The 25,889-nt window shown below is 51.3% G+C and overlaps 3 protein-coding genes across 6 annotated transcripts in view; 2 read left to right on the plus strand and 1 right to left on the minus strand.

Moving 5' to 3' along the window:
* Positions 1-7,689, plus strand: part of DOT1L (DOT1 like histone lysine methyltransferase) — a 74,858-nt gene extending 67,169 nt beyond the window's left edge. For both annotated transcript variants that reach the window (XM_083810582.1, XM_083810585.1), the window contains exon 28: positions 5-7,689. In XM_083810582.1, coding sequence (XP_083666708.1) covers positions 5-12 — 8 coding nt within the window. In that variant the 3' untranslated portion in view covers positions 13-7,689. The remainder of the gene's footprint in view (positions 1-4) is intronic.
* An 862-nt stretch (positions 7,690-8,551) lies between these two features.
* Positions 8,552-18,156, minus strand: PLEKHJ1 (pleckstrin homology domain containing J1). The gene is made up of 6 exons (XM_083810611.1): positions 17,986-18,156; positions 16,226-16,293; positions 14,470-14,536; positions 12,607-12,697; positions 12,331-12,394; positions 8,552-11,628 (listed from the first exon to the last, which is right to left on the minus strand). Exons 1-6 carry the CDS (start codon positions 18,077-18,079, stop codon positions 11,563-11,565), a joined length of 450 nt encoding a protein of 149 aa, XP_083666737.1. The 5' UTR covers positions 18,080-18,156; the 3' UTR covers positions 8,552-11,562.
* A 5-nt stretch (positions 18,157-18,161) lies between these two features.
* Positions 18,162-23,895, plus strand: SF3A2 (splicing factor 3a subunit 2). 3 transcript variants are annotated; one of them, XM_083810602.1, is made up of 9 exons: positions 18,162-18,258; positions 19,318-19,488; positions 19,982-20,053; positions 20,378-20,424; positions 20,881-20,990; positions 21,639-21,688; positions 22,035-22,175; positions 22,685-22,753; positions 23,414-23,895. In XM_083810602.1, exons 2-9 carry the CDS (start codon positions 19,363-19,365, stop codon positions 23,744-23,746), a joined length of 948 nt encoding a protein of 315 aa, XP_083666728.1. In that variant the 5' UTR covers positions 18,162-18,258; positions 19,318-19,362; the 3' UTR covers positions 23,747-23,895. The 3 variants fall into 3 exon arrangements, with proteins under 3 accessions (XP_083666728.1, XP_083666729.1, XP_083666730.1); XM_083810603.1 differs by lacking the exon at positions 18,162-18,258 and adding an exon at positions 19,055-19,221; XM_083810604.1 differs by lacking the exons at positions 18,162-18,258; positions 19,318-19,488 and adding an exon at positions 19,551-19,717.
* The last annotated feature ends 1,994 nt before the right edge of the window (positions 23,896-25,889 follow it).

Here is a 25,889-nt window from a genome sequence, read left to right on the forward strand (position 1 = left end):
GCAGGTAACTAGGATTTCTACCTCAACCCAATGTGACCTATGCAAGGACAACGTGGACCAACTTCACTCGGCTTCCACTGAAAGGTGCTCACCTGGCCTGTGCAGGGGTTTCTACTCTCTTACTACTGGACAAAACAAAAACCTAAAAAGACCTAAACAACAGAGAAAATATTTACTGTGAATCTGAGTAAAAAAGAAAAAAGGAAGAAAAAAAAAAGGCAAAAGAAATGCCTAAGGCTCCAGTTTGTATTGTTGATAGTTTAGGTAAAGTATTTATCTTTTTTTAAAGCGAAAACAGTTTTGACTTATTTTATTCCACCTAGAGTCATAAATATAACTTACGATTAAATTCTCTGAATACTTAAGGACTGGCACACCAGCAGAGATGTAAAGAGCCTCCTCTCGGTGCTATTTCATCCGTCAGAACTGTGCCTCTAGTTTGAATCCTTGGTGCTGAATTTGGAGGGTTGACCAATGCCAAACCCAGTTCTCAGAAAGGTCTGCATTTTATTTATTCAACTTACTCTGTTCATATACCAAAATCCACTTGGTTTACAGCAGTGTGAGCTACAGAGAAACGGCAGTCTTTGATCTGGTGTTTTGCTCTAATGTGAACTGAGCCAGGCGCTCTGTTAACTGGGTGGTTTTTAATTGTGTTCATTACAAACGAGAACTCACTACTCCCCTCTGGAGTGGCAGCTAGATCACCTGGGGCAGCCCAGGTGAGCTCAGCCAAGGCAGGCACAGTTTGAACAGAAGAAATTCAAGTCCTGCCCCATTCAAACTACTTCACTGGGCCATTTGCAGTTGCTGGTGGCACTCAAGTCACTGTGAATTTTGGTAGCTAGTCTGGTAACTTGTTTTGGGATGTCATTGGCATATGAACAGGGTGCATAATCACTGGTATTGGTCAGGCCCTTTTTAATAACATTGGGAAGACTGAACATAGTGCTTCTGTACTGGTGCAGGTAGCAGATTATCTCAGCTTGTTGTTTTTGTTCCAAGTACAATGTATTTTGTTAGTAGAGTTTTGATACTTGATTCAGAAATGGCTTAGATGTGTACATTTACTGACTAAGTGCATTTTGCTTTTGTATTTCTTTGCTTTAAGTAGATCTAAATGGTAGTTCACAAAAACACCACAATCTAGCTTACCGTGCTGCCACACTATCAAACTGGTGCATTTAATTGTATTGTGACTTGGTGTTCTGTGTACAGAAAGTGCCGCTCCGAGCAGCGGTTGTATTTCATAGAGATGTGATGAAAATTTATAAATTTCATATACTTTATTTCATTTATTTTTAGACTGTACAGTGCACAGTGAACTTGTAAAAACTTATTTATTCAAGTGCACAAAATGAGGAGAAATATAATCCATTATATAGACATCACCCTGGTCTGTAGTTCAGACTGGACCAAGCACCAATAAAGGAAACTACAGTAACAGAAGGGGAATTGCAACAGCAAAATGACTAGAAGAAAAACACGTTTAGGCATTGGGAAACACCTGCCCAGGTGCCCTGGGGGCAGCATTGATTGCTCTGCTTGAGAGGCACTCGCTACCCTTAAATCCATTCTAGGTCCCTGGTGCTCCTTAACCAGTCTCCAGTCTCCAGCCTCCAGCAATTGGGCATTTGCCTTAGACTTGAGCCTGCCTCAGCAGGCACCTGACGGAGGGTCCCGGGGTCACAAAAAGCTGGGCTGGGTGCATTGCCTTCCAACTCCTGCCGCTGCGTGTGAAGGAGGTGAGGTAGCTCGGCCCTTGCGTGCTCTCCTGCTGTCTGATCTGTGAATGCCGTGCTGGCCATGCTCAAGGGAGTGGTGGGAAGAGGTGACCGAGCAGCTCCTGCCCTCTGCAGATTTCAGATTGACCCTTTTCTCTGTACCTCATCCCTGGCAATCTTAGTAGAGATTTAGTTCTTAGTGTGGTTATTTTGTTGTTTCCTATGTGTGTCTTTCATAGGCAGCCTTTGTGCACAGAAACCGTTGAGCTGATTTTGTTGTCTTACTCATTGGAAAGGGAAGGGATCGGTAGCCCTGGAAATGAGGGGTGTTTTGGAACTGTTTTCTGCTTTGCATGTGGGAGGACTTGACAGTGGTGCGCCCTGCTGCGTTATTAGCTGCAAGATGAGAACCTGGAAAAGGGCAAGAAAGCTCAGAGGGCGATGGCTGAGAAACATCCAGTAGCTTCTAGTAGAAGCTGTACAGAGTTAATGTCCTGGAATCCAGGAAGACAATGTAACCCAGATGTTTTGCAGCTGGGAGTTGGGCAGCTCCAGCTTCATCCAGATCCTTGGCTAACTGAAAGTTGCAGAGCTGCCTTAGCATCCTCCCAGCAAACAGCAAGGTGCTCCGGTCTTGGAAGGTGGGTTGTGCACGAGCAATTGCTGGAGGGGCAGTAGCCTTAATTACCTCCCCCCCCAATTTTTATCCCAGATGTGAGAGATGAGGAAATACAAGAAGAAGGTTTTAATCCATCTGCTTTTTGTCAGATCCTTTTCCAAAAATGGACCAAACCAGTGTTCCTTAGGCCTCTTATCCCCCCCACCTTCATCTCAAACCAGCGAAGACATCCAGCAAGAGAACTCATTCTGTACAGGGAGGCTTCACATCAGTTCATACCTGAGATGCTCGCAGGACGCTGGCAGAGATGCCTGCTTGGAGAAGGAGCTGGCTCACGGTGGTCTGCCCACCCCGGTGTACTTTTTAACCCTGGACAGCTGCTTGGTGCACGCGTCGCCCAGCTGGCTCCTGACACTCTCCTGCAGCCGAAGAGGGTTGGCCAGGTGCTTGCTGCAGGAATGATGTGCTTTGCGTTCACAGCGTTTCAGAAATCAGTGCCTGGGAGCAACCAGAGCAAAGGCTGAGCACACAGTTTGTCATCTGCTCTCCCGTGCATGTTGGGGAAAACCAAAATCCCCCTTTCCATCAGCGTTGCTCCCCGTAGCGGGTTGCCCGTGGGTCTGTGTGCGATGCGCTGGGTGCTCTGGCTCTGGATGGCCCGCTGTGCTCTGTGGCAGGGCTCGTTCACAAGCACTCTTTGGAAATCAGCAGCGTGAGCCTGCTCGCTCCCATCACCTGGGAAAGATGAAACCAGAGGGGCACAGCTCGCCCTGGCCAGACCCAGGCACAAAGGCTGGACGGCCGAGCATCCACTGCAGCCTCCAGGGGCCTGTGGAGGCCAGGCCTTCATCTGCATCTGGGTCATCTCGGTGCTGGTGTTCTCCGTGACCTGACACTTCCATCTCAGCAGCCCATGCTGCAGGAGCCCAGAGCTGCCCTGGCCTTGCCAGCATCTTCCACCTGCGCCTGGTGCTGCTGGCACCGTCACCTCGTCACGCGCTGCATGGTTGTAGTGAGTTTCCCTCGTGTCCCAGTCTGGTCTAAGTCTTCGTCATAATCCCTGCTAGGGCGTGCTTCCAGGAGAGTGCTGGATAAGCTACGGCGTGTTTGAAGCAGTGCAAGACAATGGAGGTTTTGGGCTGATGCCTTAATGCTGCTTTATTTGGGAGAAGTCACCAAGGTTGCTACGGGATTTGTTGTCTTTTTCCCCACTCCCTGATCTTTTGCTGCTTGGCCATAACCTTGAGCAAGTTCAGATTGTTTCTCTTCTGTCTGCAAAACGGGGAGAGCATTTACCTGCGTGCAGGACTGCTGGAGGAATAGCTCTTTGAGATGTTGGGATCTGATCCATATGGCTACGAGAATGAGACCCTCGTGACCCTGATGTATGAGTGCTGTGCCAGAGACTTGAAACCTGTTTTCAATAATTGGAGATACTTTTGAGTCATCAAAGCCAAGCAGCCAGTTCCAGAAAGGAATTCCTTCTGTGTTACCACTTCCTGCCCAGGTCCAGCCGTTTTATGGCTGTCACAAATGTTCCTTCTCCTCCACGCCGCTGCTGCCAGCGAGGGACTCATCAGGAAGTCAAAATACATCTTGCAGCACATAATGTTGCCAAAAAAAAAAAAAGAAAAAGAAATATCCTGAGCTTTGTGCTGAGCGAAACCTGTGCCCTGCTGCTGAATGTCAGGCTTGGAGAACGACCCTCACGCGCTCTTCCTTTGGTGATTTGTTACCTCTGGCTCCTGCTTGCCGGTTCCAGCCCACTGAGACCCACCGTGCTGTGAGGCTGGGGGGGCTCCACGAGCATTAAACCTAAACTCAAGTCTTTGCTGCACATTTAGTCACCAAGCAACAATTCTTCCATTAGCCAGGGGTGTGTGGGGCACCCGCTGTCAGATTTCTCAGCTTTTCCTGTAGCTGACGGAAAAGGTGGGAAAACATTGCTGGAGGATGTGGAGCCTTGGGTTGCTGGAACCAAGCTTGTGGGCAGGATCACGGGGGAGTCGAGCTGTCCCTGCATTGCCTCTTGTTTGGGTGCAGACAGGGCCGTTCCGTTAGCAAGGTGTGGATCGGTCTGGCCAACCGTAATGATGGGATTTAGCTCCTCTTAGTTCAGGTCGCAAATGCAGTGGGGGAGAGGTGAAGGGAAACGTGCCTTTAGGGGAAGCTGCCAACACCAGGGAGCACACCGTGTCCTGGATGCTCATTACACTCAGAGGCAGATGTTAGAGCAGCGTCTCCAGCTGGTTTCTTCGATAGCAGGAACTCGGGGCTCCTTGGCCAGACAAACTCAAATCTTTTCTTGTGCTTCCATCTCGTATCCTTCTTCCTAGTGGCCAGAGCTGCCTTGTCTCGTAGCACGCGGTTTGTGCTCACCGCTGTTGGCTGGGCTTGGCTGAACTCTGAGCGTGGGCTCAGCCCTGGGTCCTGCCTGTGGCTGGAGGGGGGCAGGCGTGGTGCGGAGGAAGGCGAGTGTGTGGGGTCTGCCAGCGCAGCTCCGGGTGCTCAGGTGCCGCGGGCAGCTCGCGGCGCCTGGTTGTGAGGGTCTCGGTGAGGCACTGCGGTGCATTGGGAGCTTGCAGACCCCCAGGACTTGTTGCTGCTCAGCCCAAACTTCACCCAACTCAAAGTGTTGAGTAGCTTTTCTTTTTCTTTCTTACTATTCTCTAATCAAACTTGAGCGAGTGATTTTCATTTGAAATCTGCTGCGCAGATGACTTTTAGGCTCTTCCCTTGCATCTCTGGCTCAAATGCTTCAAACAGGAGCGTTGCTTTGGGGCTGCACAGGGTGGCTACGTGGCTGGGCCTGTGCTCGGCCCCTGCCTGCGTTTGTCCTGCTGGGGGGCAAGCTTCTCCTTCTGGGGGTGGCGTTTGCTGCTGTAACTGCAGACATCTGACCAGAGGCCTCTGGGGCGGTCGCTTTGCCGCAGAAAGCAAATAGGAGGGGAGCGAGCTGGGTGCGATCCAGATCTGCCTCGCTGGCTGTTACTGCAGTGCTGATAAACGCCAGAAGCAGCGGGGCTGCACCAGCGTTTGTGAGATGCTGCTGTGCCCAACGGTGGCGTTGCTCCTGGCAGAGCTCAGGGCCCGTCTCTCATCCCAACCTGTCCTAGCACCCTTTCTGCAGAGGAACCTGGGATCTGGGCTTCCCCCTGTGGGAGGTCTCGTACTCCAGAGTAACGAGGCCATGGCAGGGCCGTGGGGCTGCCTCTGGGGGCCTGAGTGGTTTGATTCTTGCTGGGATTGTGTATTTAGAAGGCAGCATCTGCTCCCCAACCCGTTATTTTTCCACTGGGAACGGTGCCCTTGTGTGACAGCAGGGCAGGGGGAGTGTCAGTGGATGTGGGGCTGGCATCCACCCCTGGACAGGCGTAGCTTCATCCATGTGTTTGCTTTTTTTGTGTTTGTTTGTTTTGTGGGATGTGGAGTCGCTGTGATCAGTTTGAGGGCCAGCACAAGCTTCCATCTTGTCGAGTTGGCGCAGGGGGCCCACCTCTTTGTGACTCCCGTGGCTACGTCCACAGGCCTGGCCCGGCAGTGCTGGGACCCTCGAGCAGCTCCCGCAGCAGGGGCTTGCTGCCGCGAGTCCTTCCCAAACGCGCCGTAGCTGTGGGCAGCTGTGGAATTGGCTCCTCATGGCTCAGAGGCCTTGCACCCTAGAGTTGCCACAGTCGAGGTTTTGCCACGTTGCTGGAGGAGGAGGAGGCTGCCAGCCCTGCAGCTCGGCCCCGAGCTGCCCGCCTGCTTTGGGCTCCCCCATGGCCTGCGTTGGTCCCGATCCCCTCCGAGCACCAGCGGGGACGCGCCAGGGCCGCCGGTGCTGATCCTTAGGGCTTGGTAGTTTGTCCCAGTGCTGATGCAAGGTTGATTGTGACCCGTTTGCTTTTTGTGTTGGTATCAGTCCTTTTAATACAGGGTATGGAAACCTAAAGATTCTTGACAAATATTTTTTCTCAGAAGGAGTTGTCCCAATCCACCAGGTGGTTTTGTTGAGAAGTTCTGCTTTTATTGTTTTGCCTGAGCCAAATGCATTAGGAGGACTGAGCTTTGGGAGCTCCCAATGGTGATTTCTTCAGTTAAGAAATGGACGTTGTACAGTGGACTGCAAACCAACAATAATGTGTTTCAAAATCACAGTGTTTGGGGAGAAGAAACTAGACAGTGTTTTTGTGAACTATCTTTGCAGCACTGAGGAAAAATCACAAGAATTGGAGTTTTTTGAAGCACAGATGTCTTGTAAGTGTACGAGGATTTGAAGTTTTATGGCTGTTAAGGTTTTTCCTCCTTTATTTGCTCCAACATTTCCATAGCTTGCGTATCAGGTTTTCACTGAAAGATGGATTACCAGTTTTTAAAATTTTATTGTGCCATATTTTATTTATCCTTATGCATTATAAATATATAAATACCTATTTAGACTGAATATCACAGTAAAAGATGCTATTATTGTGAACTTCAGGGTTTAAACCCAAGGTAAAAAATTGGAAATATTCCTCCAGTGTATTTGCTGTTTGTGGTCATCTTTCTGCAGACGTTTCTTAAGTTCTTACAGTTCAAAAATGAAATAACTTCCTAAAATTCAAGGTTTTACAGTACTAACCCTGAAGTTCTCAAGTTTGTGATTTATTATTTTTTAAGGTACATCTGGTTGCTTTTTCTGGTGCAGTCAAATCATTCTTTAGAAAGGTCTTGTTTCTGGAGTTAATGAGGGAAAAAGGTGGAATGGGTCGATCCATCCTGCTTGGCTTTTTTAACCTATTAATCTTTTAAGCGATCAATCTCAAATTAAAAAACGATTTCTTAGGTCTCTGTTCTACTTAAACTTTTTAGGAGTGGGAGCCTGCCCTCGCTGAGTGGGACTTTGATGGGGAAAGCAGTAGATTATGAGGTTGCTGTTGCTCAGGAATTGATTAGTAAACTTTTAACTACTAATAAAAATCCATTTTTCAATGGATTTTTTTAAAAAACCCATTTTCTTAGAACAGTGATATGGGATGTTTCCTAGTGAATAGGAACTAGTTTATATAATTTAGCCTATTAAACTGAATTATTTAAAATTCAAACTTCCCCTAATTTATCTTTTTTTTTTTTATACCAGTAAGTTGTCCTGTCATTCCTTTCATTCTTCCATAGAACTAGTGTGAATTCTTCTGGTGTGTATATATGTATGTATAATATATATATTTCCATCCTGCCTTTCTAATTCTCCACAATGTAAGAGTTAGTTTTTTCTCCCCTCCCTTCACTTAATTAATTTCTTGTGTCTTTACCTTGATTTGTAATTGAAACAATGCTTTGAAGTTTTGTCTTTATATTAAAGTGTATGTATTTTAATACACCGTACTGTTGTGGAGTTTCACTGCTTCAGCAGGGCAGATGTGAGCAGGGGATGGCAGTCGGTGCTTGTCAGTGGAAGGGAAGCACCGTGTCCTGGGCTGCGGCTCTGGGCAGGGCAGTCAGACCCCTGCTCCTCCCGAACTGAGCAACACACTCAGCTCTGTTGAAGCCGAGGACAGTTAAGCTCTCAGGATTTAACATACTGGTAACATTCCTAGTAGCAAAACCATCGTAGTGAAATTCCCTTTTCATCCTTTCATCCGGTTATTTCACTAACGTAACGGAACTGAAATTAGGTTGGCAACAGCTTTTAAACTTTGGAAGTGACGGCCATAAAACTGGCTGAGCTAATTTTCTGTAGGATTTTTAACATAAGATGAAGACCCTGATTCCCCTAACACAGTCTGTGCAATATGGACACCGTTTAAATGGAATGGTCTAGATGAGTTTCTAGATGTTGAAAAGGGGTTGCAGCAGTGGTCTGAGCAAGCTCATCTTTTTTGTATGTTTGTCTCTGAAGCTACTGCAGAGGGGCTGGCTCTGTTAGCAGAAGGCATGTAAAAACCATGTTGTGGAGACATTAGCAGCTGGCCTGGGACCAGGCACCCTCACTGCCAACCAGCAATACCGCACCGTTCCTGGGGATGGGCCTGCAGGCACCGTCATCCTGCTGATCTTTCATCCAGGATCGCTGCTGCTGCTGCCGCCGCCTCCTCCAGCTCAGCAGTGACGGTGCCGGGGCTCTGAGCCCCTGTTCCTGGGGGAGAGCCCTGCGCCCGCAGGCAGGCTGCGCAGAAAGCCCGGGAGCTCGCCGTAGCCACCTGCCCTAGCATGGGCTCGGGTTCCTTGCCACAGCTCTTACTACCACAATGATTAAAACAAGTTTTTATTGGAAATGTTCATTGTACAACAGATAAACAGCTTCAGTACACTGTCAAAGAGCCTGTACCCAATGAACAGTGGACCAGGCCCCTGGAATACAAAAAGCATAGTGAACAGATTATGAAAAATGAACAGTTGTCTATAAATCAAGAGCAGCGGATGCAGATCTCTAAAGTGTCTAGAAGTACCATCTTCCCTTACTCCTGACATCTAACCCAGTGTCCTAGCACTACTCTAACCGTTGATCTAGCTAATTAAGTTACGGGGCCTGTGCAAGCCCTCGCAGCTCTTCACAGCATTTGTCTTACATTCACTTAGGAAATGTCATTGTTGCCTCTTAAATAAGGGTTGGGATAATCACTTGCGCACCCAACTGTTCCCCAGAACATCTAAATAAAATGCCCATTTTTATGTACAGTGAAGATGGTGGGTGTCAGATCTACCTTCTGCAAGGGGCGTGGAGAAGAAACTAGTGATAGTCTTGGAAGGCACACGGTAGAGAAATGTTAGCTACTGAGGGTGGCAGGCAGGAACAGTGAACCTCACCGTAGCACTGGAATTGTTTGCTGTAAATGACTGAATGTTGGCAGAATTCCCAGCTTTTGTTTATAGGAGCGCTGACTTTGCATATCGAAGCGTTCACTAATGCTGAACCTGGGGGGGGGGGAAATAAGCTCGGAAACCTCTCCTGCCTGCAGCCTGGGTCACTGCTGGTGACCTGAGGCTGAAGCCGGAGAGCTGTGGTACCTCCTCTGCTCTGCTCAGCCAGAGCTGCAGAGGGGACGCCAGGCTGCAGTGCAGCTCCAGCACACCCACTGCAGCGCGTACATTGGCCTGTAGCGAGCAACCAGCTGGACGAGTCTTTGCTATCACAGTAAGTAAGGCTGCTGCGTACCCCACCAGTGTGCCCCTGTGCTGAGGTAAAGCAGAGTAGGCTCATGAGGATGAAAATGCACGTCAAAGTCATCTGAGGACACTAATTCCCTAAAGCAGAAGCTTGTTCCTGCTCTTAATCCCTTGCTGCTGCTTCCATGAGAGTTACCATCTGTCTTCAAACCTGCCCTATTTTTCACTTCCACCCTGTCATGCCCTCAGCTTACTGAGCAGGACAGCTGCCCCCTGCATATTTTTGGTAATTGCTGGAGCTAGCACCTGGAACCAGTGCAGGGAAAGGGGATATCTGGGAAGGGAAAAACCTTGGGCTTGAGGTTAAAAATAAACCATCAGTGACATCTGTCGCTCTCCTGGTACCCAGCAGCTTGAGGTAAAGAGGGAAGGCCAGGCCACTAAAGCTTTTAGTATTGGCTCTTGTTTCTGCATTAATTCCCAAAGAGACCCAAACCTTCTTACCAAACCCCACTCAGAGCACAGGCTGCTCTATCTCCACCTCATTTACCACATACTGTTTAATTGCAGAGAACTTTCCTGCTAGCCAGGTGGAAAAAAAGCCAAAACCTGCACATCCCTTGTGCTTCTGCTGTGCTAACAGAAACCTCTTCCTGCATTCACCTGCCCCAGGGGTGAGTGAAGTTCCTTCTGTCATCAGCCATCTGAAAACGCTTGCTGGGACTTTCCACGGGGCCTTTCCTTGCCGCACTGTCCAGTGGAGCTGCTGCAGCAGCCACATCTTAGTGTGGAGTGTGAAGAAAGAGGGGTCTCGGAGCTCTGGGCATGTGTGGTGAGTGCCTTCTGTCCCCCACCTCTGGCTGTGGTTTTCCTTTTTGCAGTGTGCTGGCTGCAGGTGCAGAGCCACGAGGAGAGATGTTCTTTACTGCTTATCCCTTCATTACAGGAGTCCCTGCAGCAGCAGCCCTTGCTCCCTGGCAGCTTGCTGTGGCCTTGGCAGGTGCAGTTGTTCACATCTTTCCCTTTGGCAGCTCACAAAGGGGTGAAAAGCTGCAGCAGAGGGTCAGGGAATGGTGTGCTGATGCACAGCTGTCCTACGCTCCCTGGGCTTACCTTCTACATACCCTGAAGCTCAAACATGCAGCCAAAGTGCACGTAGCAGTTTCTGTCTTTACAAATCTCTCCAGCTGCCCTTCCTCTTTGGGAAGCTGAGAAATGGCACAGCTTAGCCCAGCCCCCAGTACTGCAGAGGGAGGCAGGATCATAACAGATATTTCTCAGCCCTGTTTTTGCTCCCTTGTGCTTTACAGCTTCATTCTCCACTTCATTTGTGAGAGCACGCTAATTGTCTGTACCATGGGCTTCATCAATCCTCTAGGAATTAGCACCACCTGGCTGGAGAAAGGACAAAAAGAAACCAACCCCAAGAGGCAGGTGCTAGTGCCTGCAGACACTGCTGCCTTGACACAGGGGGGTGGATGCCCCTTCCCCATTAGCTGTTGCTGTGCCTGGGCTGCTCCCTGTGTACATGGAAGGCTTCCCCCTCCTTGCTGAACTGAAATGGCTTTGCAGCAAGCAGAAGAAGGATAGCAGGGTTAACCCTGCAAGCACAGAAATGCAATCAGCTGGAGCATCCTGTTACAGTAAAGGGATGAACAACTCCTGATGGCTGCTTTGGAGACTGTGGGAAGATCCTGAGCCAGAAAAGCTGAGTAGCTCCCCGCAGGAGAGGGACAGGGAGGAGGCTAGAGAGGGCTCAGAGCCTGCTCCAGAAGCTCTTGGTGAGAGAGACGTGAGCCCTTGCTGGAGGAAGGCAAGTGCTCGAGCTCTCCGTTCAGTCCCTGCCCCCTCTGCTCCTGCTTGGAGCCAGGGTGGTTTTACTTCCAGCGCTGCAGCAGCAGCCAGCCCAAGGTCACAGTCCGCACTGAGCAGTTAGACTCTGCCTGCCTGCATGGCTGGGGCAGAGCAGGAGAGGTGGGATTGTGCAATGAATTATCTTTAAAAAAATCATAAAAAAAATATTTGGCTAATAAATTAAAAAGTCAGTTGGTCACCACTATGGGGAAGGGTTGCTGTTCCTCCTGGGGGAGCTCGGGTTTGACTCTCCAGCGAGAGCCTGTGGCCAGAGCCAGTTCAGCCCAAGCGTGGGGTTTATTGCTTGCGCGTTGCCAGCTGGAAACGGGCTTCCTCAGAGATCCCGTACTGCTCCAGGGGGTCCTGCAGCAAGAGCACAGGAAGGCAGCAGTCAGACACACACAAGGTGGGAGGCGAGCAGGACCCTCCTTTTGCCAGCCCGCAGTCTGGCAGGCAGCAGGGCTGGGTGGCAATTCCAGGTACGTGCTGGATTTATCCCAGTCCCACCCATGGCTGCTGGCTGTAAGCAGAAAGTCACAGTCCATGGGGAGGATGCAGCGGATAACCAAGGTTCGTGGGCTGTATTCAGTCTGCTCTGGCACAGGAGCACATGGGTGAGTCACAGCTACCTCTGTTACCTCCAGAAGGGATGCTCCAGGTATCCTGGTAGAGGTGCGAGCAGTGTCTCAACCCACGGACACTCTTGATTTTGCCAGGGCTGCTCCTCCAGAACCAGGGGAGTCAGAGTTAGCCCAGGCCCAGCCTGTCTGGCTGCAGACCCCAGGCTGCTCTGTGCTGCTCGTAACGCACTGCGCTCAGGAACAGCCTCACACACGCATCCCAGCTGCACGCAGGCTGCTTGGCAGAGGAAGACTCTGGGGTGACTGGGTCTGACTGCCTGCTGAGCCCGCAGCTTCAGGAACTGACTTAATATGGCTCTGTCATACACGCTGCAGCCACCAGCCTTGCGTAGGACAGCTGGCACCAAGGCCAGGGATCACCAAACCCTGCTCCAGTCCAAATGCGGAGGGTCACCACCTGAAAAGCCAACCCCAAGGGACTCACCTTCCCTGTCATTTTCTGGATCTCATTCCGGTAGAAAATCAAGCTTCTCCTCATGAACTCATAGCTGTAAGAAAGGAACAGACCATGCAACGGGTTGAGCAGAAAAGGATCTGGGGAAGTTTCGGGTGCTATTTAGAGCTGAAAGGAAGCTTGCCTGGGAGGAGAGAACTGCTTTCCGCCCTGGGTTCACCACAAACTAGTCCCAGAAAACAAACAGCACAGGGCTGCAGCGTACATACAGCACAGTGCAGACCTTGCTCTAGTGCCTCAGCCTACCTGGCTCGCTTGAGTGCCTCAATCCACTCCTGACACTGCTCTTCGCTGTCACATTCAAAGCAGTATTTCCTCTCTGGCTCCTCAATGAAACCTGCCATGGATAAGAAAAGACATAAGTATGGTCCTGGCAGAGCTGCCTGCGCTCCACTGTCTCCCTCCCCAGCAACCACCAGACTCTGCCAGGCTGCGGTTAGTACCTTTGTTCAACAAAGATGATCTGTGAACAGGCTGGTAAGCCAGGCCTCTGTCCCCTCTTATCTTACCCTGGATGGTTTGGGATCACATTCTTTCCCTGTTTGCTAAGAGCAATGGCCCAGCCAAGCTTGCCTCTACACACTTGAAATCCAGCTCGGGAAGCAGGCTGCTGTTAGAAAGGCACTGGGAAAAGCACACAAGGTGCTAAGGCTACTCCTCAACTGCCCCAGTCCCTCCACTGCTGGGCTCCTTATACCTAAACACCTTTCCCCATACAATTATGCTAAGGCAGCATGGGAGTGATGGTGACCCAGAGGTGCCTCATACAGCTCAGAAGCCCTTCGCATTGCTCTTGACTGAAAGAGGTGCTTCCAAAAGCAACACGAGCTCTGGAGGCACTTCTCTGCTGCACTTCTCAGGTGGCCAAGAACAGCTGCCTACAGCGAACGTCAGCTTAGAGCAGCCAAAGACTTCAGAGAGGAAAAAGCAACTTCTCAGAGTGACAGCTCAGACTGGACAAATATGACCAGACTCAGGACTAAAACACCCTGAGTCCTTGCAAGCAGTCACCGGAGATTTAGTAATCAAAGTGGAAAATGGCCCGGAGGAAGTGATTTTGATATATGTAGAGGGCAGCCATCTGAGGAATCAAATCGCACTCAGAGAAGGTACTGACCTGTCTTTGCTCGAGGCTTTTGGGAATTTGGTACTGTGCACAGTGGAAAGCAATTCCCTGTGCAACTCCAATTCTTCACCAAGACAGAATCAGGACATCTAATTAATTACACTGTCCCCAGAGCTCTGCTCTTTAGTACACAGTTCACAGAGATCTAGGCTGCTGCTGAGAAATAACTGGGTCAGGCTGCATCAAACCCCTCAGGGCTGCTGTACGGGGACACAACCTGATACCAAGTGCCATCAGTTTCAACACCGTTCTCAGGAATCATCAGTCACCGGGGCTCCTGACAAACTTAAAGTCCCAGAAATTCAGAGTGGGACGCTCACTGGTACGCTCAGGCTGCTTGGGCGCCAGCACACCGTCTCTCCCAGCTGAATGAGGAGGCGAGACTCCGCACAGAAAAGCAGCTGTGCCTGACAGCCAGGCCAAAAGATATGGGGATGGCCTTGGAGAAACATCCTGTTATTTTTGCCACATACCTCTTTCACAGTGATTAGTTGTTGGATGAAAGGCTGCTTATAAAGGACGACACACCGCAAGCCAGCTGGAGCCGCAGCTATCGCCACAAGGACAAACAGCGTGGCGGGAGGACTGGCGCTAGATTAGCCCAACAGATGGTTTATCTGAGGCTCACTTTTTTGATAAAATGCAATAGCACAGAAGCAGCAATCTGTCAGTACCAAGCCTTCCTAGAGAGGGATTTCTACAAGCACTAAGCCACGGTCAGTCTGTTTTTACCGCTTCTCTCCTCACATGCAGCTGTGCAAATCACACAGGCGATTTCAGCCAGCAGTGAAACGCCGCGGTCCTGGAGCACGGCAGCTCCACAGAAACAACTGGCAGCTGAGGAGGAGAGGGGCTGAGGAACACTAAGCCTGGTGTCACCAGAGAAAGAGGCAAAAGCAGGAACAAAGCAGCCAAGCATCTCCTTTTTCAAAGCACGGCTTGCCATAAGGGGGCCACGAAGGGAGCGCGTGCGTAGAACTCACTGATCGAGAAGACGTTCTCCTCTTCTTTGGTGATCCTGCAGTGCTCCAGCAGCAGAGCTCCAATGGGCTGGAAAAGACCCAGAGAGGGGGTTCAACACATGCTGCCTGTCAGCACCACGGCGTTCTGAATCCGGAGTTCTCCCAGTGTTTTTTAAGTGAGCTTTGTAAGCTGATGGTACTTTTAAGGTAATTCAGGCTAACTGAATGAACGTTCAGTGTTCTTTCTGTGTCTGCTGACACGCTTCGCTGGACCAGTCTTCCCCATAACACTCTGTGCACGTTAGACAGAGGTTAAAGATTTCTACTTGCTAAGGTTCACTCTGGGCTTTGGTATTCATTTCTGTTTTTCATTTAGCATCCAAAGACACCGATTAAGTTTACTTCCTTGCACAATAAATCAAGCAAAGACGAAATATTTACGATGACACAGGGAAAGGCTAACGTTTCGCTTTGTAAGGGCAGGCTCGCAGCTTTGCAGGAGGTTAAGAACAGTGTGTCGATGAACTAGAACAGCTCAGGGTAAACAGACAAATGGGAAGTACGGTTTGCTAGCTAGTGCACACTGAGCAAGGACACGAGAACCAACGGGTGATACAAGCCATAAACAAAAGCAACCCACAAGTGAATTCTTTTGTCCAAACTAAAGGAAATACGAGAGGCAAATAAGGCAGCAACCAAGACACTCAAAAGTCTGTTTTAGTATGTATTTCTGGCACAACAGCTTTATGCTTGCACCCACCACAGACCTGCGGAACTATTTTTGCTGTGTTTGGTAACATCTCCCTCGCACTGAAACACACGAGTGCTTACGAGCAACAACCCTCAGGACAGCGAGCAGCCGAGCGCTGCGGGGCGGCACCCTCGGGGTCTCACCACGCGAACAGGGAGTCGCAGCTGAATCTCTGCGGGACAGCAACTGCTCAGCTTTTGACCCTACCCAGAGAACTGCGATTGCAGCTCCAGCGAAGTAACGAAGAGCGACTGCAATTCAGTAGAGAAGAGTGTTTCTTAAAAGAGGAGCTTTTCAGGGTGAAATATTCATTGTGGCCTAGGTCTAAAAACGTCACTAAAAGCTTTCCACTACCTTGTGTCAGCAGGCACTCGGCACCTTTCTTTCTTCGCACCCATTCTAGTGATTACTTTCAGATTGATTTTCCAATGAGAGAATCTTTAGCAACACTTACCGAGGGATTCATTAAAAACGACTGGATCTCAGCAGTGGCAAAGCCAGAAACAGAACCTAAGCCCATCCCTCTTGTTCTCTTTTTCTTGACCTAACCAAGGCCTCTGCATGTCAGAAATAACAACACCAACAGAATATAGCCACGACGGTTTCCCATTAAGAGCGAGCATCGCTTGCAAGAAAAATTCCTGGTGTAGCAAATAAATAATGCTAGTTCTTTTCCCAGGAGAGCAATATAAGCCTCACAGTTCCACATGATAAAGTGCAGGCCTACAAATAAACATTACAGAGTCCATCTTTGGCAGTCGAGGGGCAATGGTTATGTTTGAAAGACTCGTTCCAAGCTCCCACGTGAGCCATCTGGGTGTGGTGTAGCTGGCAGCGCTCCTTCTCACCCCTAAGAGCTTTCACTGTGTCACTGGGATAGGAAGCGAGGGTGCCACGTCCCGGTTTCGGCAGCCTGCTGCCGTACCGTTTCACAAAGCACATGCCATCAGCTCACAGAAAAAGAAAGAGAGAGGGTGTGTATGTGTGTGTGTGTGTGTGTGTGTGTGAAGAAAAGGGGCTCCGTACCTCCGCTTCATCTGTCCGGAAGTAGAAGAGAAAGTTGACAACGAGCTTCACGAGGCGTTTCTTTAACACTGCAAAGGGAAAAAAAGAGCGTTGAGGCGGCGAGCCCGCGGCACGGGGCAGAGGGAAGCACCTGTGACCTCTGCAACGCGCCGGTTCCCCACACTGAAGGGGAAGCTCCCTTGGGGTTTGGACTCCTGCTGCGTTTTACCAGGCACGCCTGGGGGGGCAGAAGAAGGGAGGCATGCACCTCCCTGCTGCCCTCACACCTAACCACCCCCAAACCCTCCCTCTGCTCCTGCCTGCAGCTAGCGTCCTTCTCCTGTCCCCTCCTCTTGTCCCTGTCCCCAGCTTCACCGCAGCCCCAGCACCTCCCCTCCCGCTTCCCACTCCTCCCAGTCTGCTCCCAGTCCTGCCTCCCAGTCCCCCCAGTCCTGCCCACCCCATGCTCCCAGTCCTGCCCTAATCCTACCCAGCTCCCAAATCCTGCTCCTGCCGTACCACCAGTCCTGCTGCCAGCACCCCCAGTTCTGCCGGTCCAGGTCTCCCAGTGCCCCACTTCTCATCCCCAGTACCACCCACTCCTGCCCAAGACCTACCTCAGGACCCTGCTTCAGCCTCCCCAGCCCTACCCGTGCAGTCCCAGCTTTCCCACTCTGCCCCCCCCGACTCCTACCCCAGGCCCCCCCATCCAGCACCCCCAACCCTATCCCAACACCCCCAGTGGCACCCCCCACTCTCACCCCAGCACCTCCAGTACCACCCCTAGCCCCATCCCAGCACCCCCAATCCCATCCCAGCCCTACCAATGCCCCCCCAGCCCCATCCCAGCACCCCAGTACCAACCTCAGCCCCATCCCAGCACCTCCAGTGCCACCCCCAGTCTCACTCCAGCCCCCCAACCCCACCTCCCAGTACAATCCTAGTATCCCCAGCCCCCTCCCAGCATCCCCAGCCCCACCCAATGCCCCCAGCACCCTCAGTGTCACCTCCCAGTCCCACCCCAGCGACCCCAGCCCCATCCCAATGGCCCCAGTCCCACCACCAGTGGCCCCCTCAAAACCCTCCAGCCCCATCCCAGCACCCCCAGTCCCATCCCAGTACCCCCAGCATCCCCAGCCCCACCAAATGCCCCCCAGCACCGCCTCCCAGTCCCACCCCAGCGCCCCCTGCCCCATCCCAGTGCCCCCCCTGAATCCCTCAGCCCCATCCCAGTGACCCCAGTCCCACCACCAGTACCCCCAGCATCCCCATAACTCCCCATCCCCATCCCAGCCCCACCTAATGCCCCCCAGCACCCCCTCCCAGTCCCATCCCAGTACCCCCAGCCCCACCTAATGCCCCCCAGCACCCCCAGTGCCCCCTCCCAGTCCCATCCCAGTACCCTCCAGCCCCATCCCAGTACCCCCAGCCCCACCTAATGCCCCCAGCACCCCCAGTGCCCCCTCCCAGTCCCATCCCAGTACCCCCAGCCCCACCTAACGCCCCCCAGCACTACCCCAGTGCTCCTCAGCCCCATCCCAGCGCCCCCAGTCCCACCACCAGTGGCCCCCCCAGAACCCCCACCCCCATCCCAGTACCCCCAGCAACCCCAACCCCATCCCAGCCTCACCTAATGCCCCCCAGCACCCCCAGTACCCCCTCCCAGTCCCATCCCAGTACCCCCCAGCCCCATCCCAGTACCCCCAGCCCCCCCCACGCCCCCTCCCAGCCCCCCCAGCCCCGCCTCAGCTCCCCCCCCAGGGCGCGCCGCGGCCCCTCACCGCTGCCCTTCTTGGGCACCCGCATCAGGACCTCGGCCGCCTTCTCGGCGGGCTGCCGGGCCAGGCTCAGCAGCTCCCGCTCGTTGTAGCGCATGGCGAGGGCCCGCGGGCCCCGGCCGCGCCCGGACCCGCACCCGGACCCGGACCCGGAAGCGCCGCGCCGGAAGCCGGAAGTCGTGGGGCGGAGGGAGGGAGGGAGGGAGGGAGGGAGGGAGGGGGAGGGGGCAGCGCGCGTGCGCGGCGCGGGAGCGGGGAGCGGGGCTGCGCGCGCCGGTACGGGGGGGGGCGGGGGGGGTGAGGGGGGGCTGTGGGGGGGGGGGGGGCTGTGTGAGGGGATGGGGGGGGCGGGGGGGCTCTGAGCCTCGCTGGGGGTGTCTGGGGGGGCTGCGGGCGTGGGTGAGGGGACGGGGGGCTTCTGGGGGGGGCTCTGAGCCTCGCTGGGGGTGTCTGGGGGTGGGTGAGGGGATTGGGGGAGTTCAGGGGACTCTGAGGGGATTGGGGGGGGTTGGGGGGGCTCTGAGCCTCGCTGAGGGGATGGGGGCAGCTTGTGGGCTTCGCTGGGGGGTGTCTGTGGGGGTTGTGAGCACGGGTGAGGGGACAGGGGGCTTCTGGGGGGGCTCTGAGCCTCGCTGGGGGTGGGTGAGGGGATTGGGGGAGTTTGGGGGGGGCTCTGTGGGGGTGGGGGGGTTGGGGGGCCCTGAGCCTTGCTGAGGGGATGGGGGGGGGGTTGTGGGCTTCGCTGGGGGGTGTCTTTGGGTTTGTGAGCACGGGTGAGGAGAGAGGGGGTGTTTGGGGGGCTCAGAGACTTACCAGGGGGTGTCTTTGGGGGCTGTGGGCATGGCTGGGGAAATTGGGGGTGTTTGGGGGGCGCTGAACATCACTGAGGGGACGGGGGATGGCTGGGGGGGCTGTGAGCATTGCTGAGGGGCTGGGAGAGCTTTGGCACTGGGGGGGCTCTGAGCCTCGCGTGGGGGGGGTGACCCTGGGTGAGGAAATGGGGGGTGCTGGGGGTGAACTTCTGAGGGGGGGCACTGAGCCTCGGTGGGCTCAGCGGAGCGTTTTGGGGAGGAATTCATTGATCCTTCCAGAGCTGAGGAGACTTTGGGGGGTAGTCTCTGGGGGCTTGTCCAGGTTTTGGGTGGTTTTGCAGCTGCTCAGCCCGGTGGGTTGGCGGCGCAAGGCCTGCGCAGCCTGAGGCTGTGTCACCCGGCCTGGTGGCTGCGGGGAGCGCCGCTAGTATGTGTCCTGGGGCCTCGCTGATGGGTCTTGGGACGGAGCCCAGCTTAGGGGAAGCGTGAGTTGTCACTCACTTGGCTTTCTTTCTATTTCCAGACCCTTTCTTTCTCCTGAAGTAGCTGAAGCACAAAAGTCCCCATCATGGATTTCCAGCACCGTCCTGGAGGTAAAACTGGAAGCGGAGGCGTCGCCTCTGCCTCAGAAAGCAACCGAGACCGCAGGGAGAGGCTTCGGCAGCTGGCTTTGGAAACTATTGACATCAACAAGGTGAGCCTTGGCCTCTGTGTGCTCGGGAAAAGCAGGACGTGCTGTGCCAGCCCCGCAAGCTGCCTGTGGATCAGTTCCGGGCTTTGCTTCAGTGAAGGCTTGGAGGGCAAGAGGTTCGGTGGGGAGCTGTGGATTGGAGCAAATACTTCTGTTTCTGTTAACGTGGGATTTAAACAAGAAACATTTGTGGAAGGGCTAACCAGAGAGAAGCCAGCACTCACATATTCAGGTAGCTGTTGTCACGTTATTTCAGTCTGCTCCGGACTGGTTCGTATTTTGTTGTTTCTTGACTGCGGTTGGGTGTGCTGTTACCAATGAACAAAACTGCTGTTGTCTCTCTCTGTTTTCATAGTCCTAAAGTAGTGGTGTGCTAATAATTTAAACCTGTGAACTCAGTTCTTCCAGTGCAGCAGAAGTTCTGTTTTACATATTTTATTATTCTGTTGTTCTGGCATGTATCTTGCTTGTAACTTTTTAATAATTCTCTTCCTAGGACCCCTATTTTATGAAAAATCACTTGGGTTCTTATGAATGCAAGCTTTGTCTGACTCTACACAACAATGAGGTGAGTTGAACAGCTGCCTGTCTTGATCTCCACAGCAACAGATATTTTAGAATAATACTGGCTTCAAGTGCTAGAACTTGGGATGTGCTTGATGACTGATTGCTGAAGAGTTGATGGGTGGGTAGTGGCTTGTGTGTGTTCAGCATGACAGTTTCTGACAGTTCAGTAGTTGTGAGCAATCTGCAATTTTTGAGTAAGATTCCTCAATGCTAAGGATTAAAATATCCTTGTCAACGTGAAATGTAGCTTCTCATCCATGTCAAGTATCTTTTGGTTCAGGAGCAGTCCTGTCTTCATTTAACTTTCTTCTGTCTTTTTTTTTAGGGAAGCTACTTAGCACATACCCAGGGGAAGAAGCATCAGACCAATTTGTAAGTTAATCCCCATTGTAGCTTTGTTCTCCATTACCTAGGCACATTGAAATCATGATTGTGAACACCTGTAAATCTTGAACTCAGTAGCATGTTGGGCTTGAATATTCTTTGACTGTTTGTTTCCTAGTGAAGAGCTCTGGTTTAGATGACTAGTTTGTGGAGTTCTTTCCCTTTTTTACTTCAAGAAGTTGTCTCAACTCCATCTGGAGATGGGCACAAAGGTCATCCTAGGGGTGGTTAAGATAATTGAGATGACAGCTTTTGGTCAGGGGAAGGCATAGATAAAACTGACCTGCAGTGGTGCACATGGAAGAGGAACAGCAGTTTCACCAGTATGCTTTCTGTAAAGTACTAAAATATTCCGTGGCATGGGATTCACACTGCTTTTCTAGCCTATCCTTCAGAAACAAGTGCTACTAACCTTTTAATTTTCCAAATTTCAAATGAATCCAGGGCCCGTCGAGCTGCCAAGGAAGCTAAGGAAGCTCCTGCCCAGCCTGCACCAGAAAAAGTCAAAGTGGAAGTGAAGAAATTTGTGAAAATTGGACGACCGGGTTATAAAGGTACATCAGTGATGCCTGTCACAGCAGATACCTAATGCCTGCTGGAGCTTACTTGAAGTGCCGTGCTATGGATATGAATTATTAACTAGTCTTTTTAGTAGATCTGTCCATAAATAAGATATGGGCTTATCTCATGATGTCCTTTATTGTTTAAATTACCCATGGAACATCTCTTTATTGCTGACAGTCGAGTGAGAGCCATTTTAATAATAGATTGGTATGTCTCAGTCTTCAGCTATTATAATACTTGTGTAGGAAATGAAGGCACTGCTTCAGTCTCTGTTCTCCATTCGTTGTGCTGCGCCATCTTTCACTAATGCTCACAAGTCACTCATTGGATGTATAGCTCAGGTCTTTTCTCTGAACTCCCCATTGTTTTGTTTTGGCCTTCAGTGTGAAACTCGGCTGCTTTATCTCCCAGCTTTGTCTGCAGTGCACAATGTGTCAGTGTCTTTGCCCCACAGCAACTGAATTTCAGTAGAGACACACAGTAACTTTGGTTAAAGACATTGTGGCATTTTATTTGATAAATGGGAAACAAAATCTCATAATATTTGTTGTTTGGAGCTTTGTGTCTTTCCTAGGGCAGAAGTAATATTGTTCTGACCCTTTTCTGTTACGTGCTGAGCTTTCTTATTTTCTTTACAGTCACCAAACAGAGAGATCCGGAAACAGGCCAGCAAAGCCTGCTCTTCCAGGTAAGGTCACTGCTAAATTCTTCGTCTCTCGGTTGCCCAAATAAAACACTGGTAAATGAGCAGTTCTTCGCAGGACAATAAAAAAAAAATAAAATAAAAAATCTTTATCTTGCTAGTCTTCTGCTGATGATTGTGTCAAGTAAATGGAAGAATCCATGATCATAGTTGTCAAGCTGTTTCTTTTGGTAGCGCTAAGTTGGGTGGGTGTTTGTTTGTTTGTTTTTATGTTTTTTGTTTGTTTGTTTTGGAGCTTCTCTCTAGACTTCTTTTATAGTTGAGGATTTTGTTCTGTGTGATGGGGTAGTGAAAAGGGAATATGCTAAATGCTGCAATAACATCCCAACAGATTGATTATCCGGAGATTGCAGAAAGCATCATGCCTCGCCATCGGTTCATGTCCGCATATGAACAAAGGATTGAGCCTCCTGATAGACGCTGGCAGTACCTTCTGATGGCAGCGGAGCCCTACGAAACTATAGCTTTCAAGGTAAGATTTGGGATTGACTGATTATAGAGAGTTCCCTTCCCACATTTTCCAAGACATTAATTCCCGGTGATTGTCGTTATAGACTTGTACTGTTCTGGCCTTTGGGGGGGTTAATGGAGTGGAAAGGAGGGTCAAGAAGACATGGCTGGAAGTTGTTAAACTCTGCTGAGAATTAGTGGAGGACTCTGGCATGAAAACTCGGTTCTGTGTTGAGCTCTGGGGAGCCGTTGAATTCTTGGTGTCTGGCACAGAAAGGAGCCTTCTGGGCTTCGCTTCTCATCCTTTGTGCAGATGTTAAGGGAGGGTTTTTTGCCAGCATACTTGTCCTTGACCGATAGGGAAGTAACTTAATTCTTTCCTGCCCCCATCTCTATCTAATAACATCCGAGACGAGCGCATCTCACAAGGCCTGGAATAACTGTGCTTATCTTGCACGCTCTAAAGCTAAAAAGGGCCACTGAGCTAATCTGGTGGTGCTAATAATAGCTCCTTATTCTTTTTTGTTGCAGGTGCCAAGCAGAGAAATCGACAAAGCAGAAGGAAAGTTTTGGACGCACTGGAACAGGGAAACCAAACAGGTAGCTGGAGCATTGCAGCATCTTTCTTGAGGGTTGAAGAGGGAGCAGGAGGGCTGAGCAGCCTGTGGGGACAGGCAGTGCAGGGAGAGCACGCATCAGTTATGTCCACTTTGGCTTTGATGCTAAAATCTTCACTCCTTCAGTGCAACTGTGCGGTGACTCCTCCTGACAGAAGGATCTTCCTGTGTTCTTTGTGAAAGTTTAATCAGAGAGGCAGAATGTTCTGAATGAAACTTGCTGTCCGCAGCAGCAGAACAGTGCCTAAATACACAACACTGCGTCCTCCATGTGGGCTGCTCAGCGCAGGCTTCCCGTGCAGTTGTCTGCGATGAGCTGGTGGTATGGACGTGCTCACTAGCTGCTGTGGGGCAGGACAGGGGACGAGTGCACGCTGGGGGATCCTGACCCCGTCACATAAAGCTGAGCACTTGCAACAAGTTTCGTAGGAGTTCAAATACCGGGCAGGTTTGCTGCAAGTCCATGAACGTTGAGTAGAAAGCCAGCCGTGATCGGGACGGTTACAGTTCAGGAGAGAACTGCGCTTTGCTCCTGGAGGCCGTGAACGTGGACAGAGCAGCCGTTGTGTGATGGCGCAGTGTTGTCTTGAGGATTAATTGTTCCCTTCTCTTTGCTTTTCTCCCTCTCCCTTCCCCTCCCCAGTTCTTCCTTCAATTCCACTTCAAAATGGAGAAGCCCCCAGCTCCTCCGAACCTCCCTCCAGGCCCTCCAACCGTGAAGCGGCCACCTCCGCCTCCGCTGATGAACGGCTTGCCCCCACGGCCACCTCTGCCGGACTCCATGCCACCTCCTCCTCCGGGAGGCATGACTCTGCCTCCTATGCCTCCCTCTGGACCGGTGCCACCACCTCCAGTGCCACCTCAGTTGCCACCAGCACCCGGTGTACCTCCCCCTGCTCCTCTGCCCCCCATGATGAGACCTCCTCTCCCCACGGAGGGGCCAGGCACTATCCCGCCTCCACCTCCCTCCAACTGAAGCCCCTCTGGGACTTGGTCCCACTGGACTCCTCTGCCTCATCCCTTTTTATATGCAGGTTACAACTGATTCAGATAAACTTTTGTTTTGTATGCCTGTGATTTTGAGTAAATCCTGTAGGTTCATTAAAGTATTTTCAATTTTCCTTTCTCTATTTCTTCCCGTGTATTGGTTAAAAATGTTGCTGTGTGTTCAGTTTCTTTAGCCCTTAAATGTATAAAATGTTCCCAGTCTGGTTATATTTTGGAAGTTATCCAAAGAGGAGACAAAGGGCTGGAAATCTCTAGGCACCTCGCCTTCAGTCAGCTACTTCTGACTGAAGTAGTTGCATCGACCTCAGCTCAGCTGTGCTAGCTTAACACATTTCCCCACCATAGACTGCTTGATGTGTATCTCATAAATTACCGCCAGTTAATCAGTTGCTATTCAACTGAAGTCCTTTATGAAGCAGTTCATTTGGTGATTGGGAGACTTGTCATAGACACACTTAAAGGATTTTATTACTGCGTTGCCAGTAATCCCGTTGGTGGGCAGAATGGAGGGCCAGCAGAATTTTCTACACGCAGTTTTCTGTCTTCCTGCCGAATTGCAGTTACAAGAGGAAGAGCGTTGCTCATGCTGAGTCCAGAAACCTCATTTCTCCTCCCGGCACTGGAGCACTGTACAGTAGCTCAGGTGTTGCCAGCTAGAAGCACGGAAATATTTCTCCTAAGGAAATCAGTTCGGACTGCTTGTCAGGAGTCCTTGAGAAGCCCTAGACAAGGTTCCATTGATGATTGAAAAAAAGGCAATCATCCTTCCCCGAAGCGCAGCTGCCTAGCTCCTGCTTTTTAGGCTGTCTGTGCCAAATGGGGGTTCACAAACAAAGCATTGGTGCTCTTGTCTTTGACAGTGGTAAAGGATCTCTGGGAATGTTTAGTCAGAAGAAATTACCAAAACTGCAGTTATATTAAGTCCAGGTTCGTTACTGTAATTCAGTAAATGCTGTCTGTATCATTGTGAAGCACCTGCTGTCATTAAATAGTTTTTTATTGTGCATGTCCTCCCACTAGCAGATTAGTTTTGGCAAGCTTTTAGTTTCTCTGTGGTTTTGTTTATATTACATGTTTCCTTCAAACAATCATTTGGTTCAGATTAAAAAACAGAAAATGCTCTAAGCTTTCTCCTCTCTGTCCTTTGCAGGATTCCCTTCCCCTGACGGGCGTTCCAGCGAGCGGGTGATCGCAGGGCCTCAGTGGGTGCAGGGAAGGAGCGCCAGGCTCGGGTTGGCTCTGTGTTGGCACCTCTTTCCACGGGCTGCCTGGGGAGGCTGAGCTTGTGTCCCGCTCCGGCCGCGTGCCCGATGGGTGGAAGGAGGCCGAGTCTTCGCCTCTTCTGCTGGCCGGACGCAGATCTTGCTGTGTGCCCTGCAGACGTGAGAGCCAGGCAGAGCGCATCCAGCTCCCACCTGCTTTATTGCAGCGCCGGGAGCACTTTTTCTCAATCTGAGCTGGCCCAGTGCCTGGGACGGCTTGTGTGAGCCTTCTCTCTGCCAGGTTCCTCTGCTCCCGTAGAAGAGAGGTCTGTGCTCACGAGGCCTTTGGTCTGTTGCCCTTTGTCCCTGTCTGGCTCGGGTGTGCAGTTTGGTCAGGGTCAGCCCACTCATGATGTGCTGGAGCCATATCCCAAGCTCCAAACTGCAGAAGTCCTGGGAGCCCAGAGAAAGGTCTGACTGTGCGTTGGGAACGTTTTGCAGGTACATTGAGACCAAGGAGATAACCTCTGGCAGGGCGGGGGTTTATCTGGAGTGTGTTAGGTAGGTGGTATTAGTAATTACAAGTGAGCACTGGTATCTAACAGAAGAAGTCTTTACAACACAGGCATTGTGAGACTTTCCAAGACCTCATCTATTAAAGCCTGAAGTATTAAAATTCATCGGGCTGCTGCTGCACCCTGTGAGATTCTCCCTCACACATCCTGGGAGCTTTGAGATGCAGCCCAGAGCTCGGATGTGTTAAGAGCCTCTGTAAGGCGGCCTCTACACCACGGTGCACAGGGTGCCAGCCGAGGGGGAGGCTTTCCAGCAAAGAGGGAGCTTTCTATACATTTACTTAGTTTCTGCCCATTATCTGTCTTTATCCCCCTCCTCCAAGTCTAGCCAATT

The sequence above is a fragment of the Anser anser genome (genome assembly GCF_964211835.1).
Source record: "Anser anser genome assembly, chromosome: 25".
NCBI classification, from domain to species: domain Eukaryota; kingdom Metazoa; phylum Chordata; class Aves; order Anseriformes; family Anatidae; genus Anser; species Anser anser.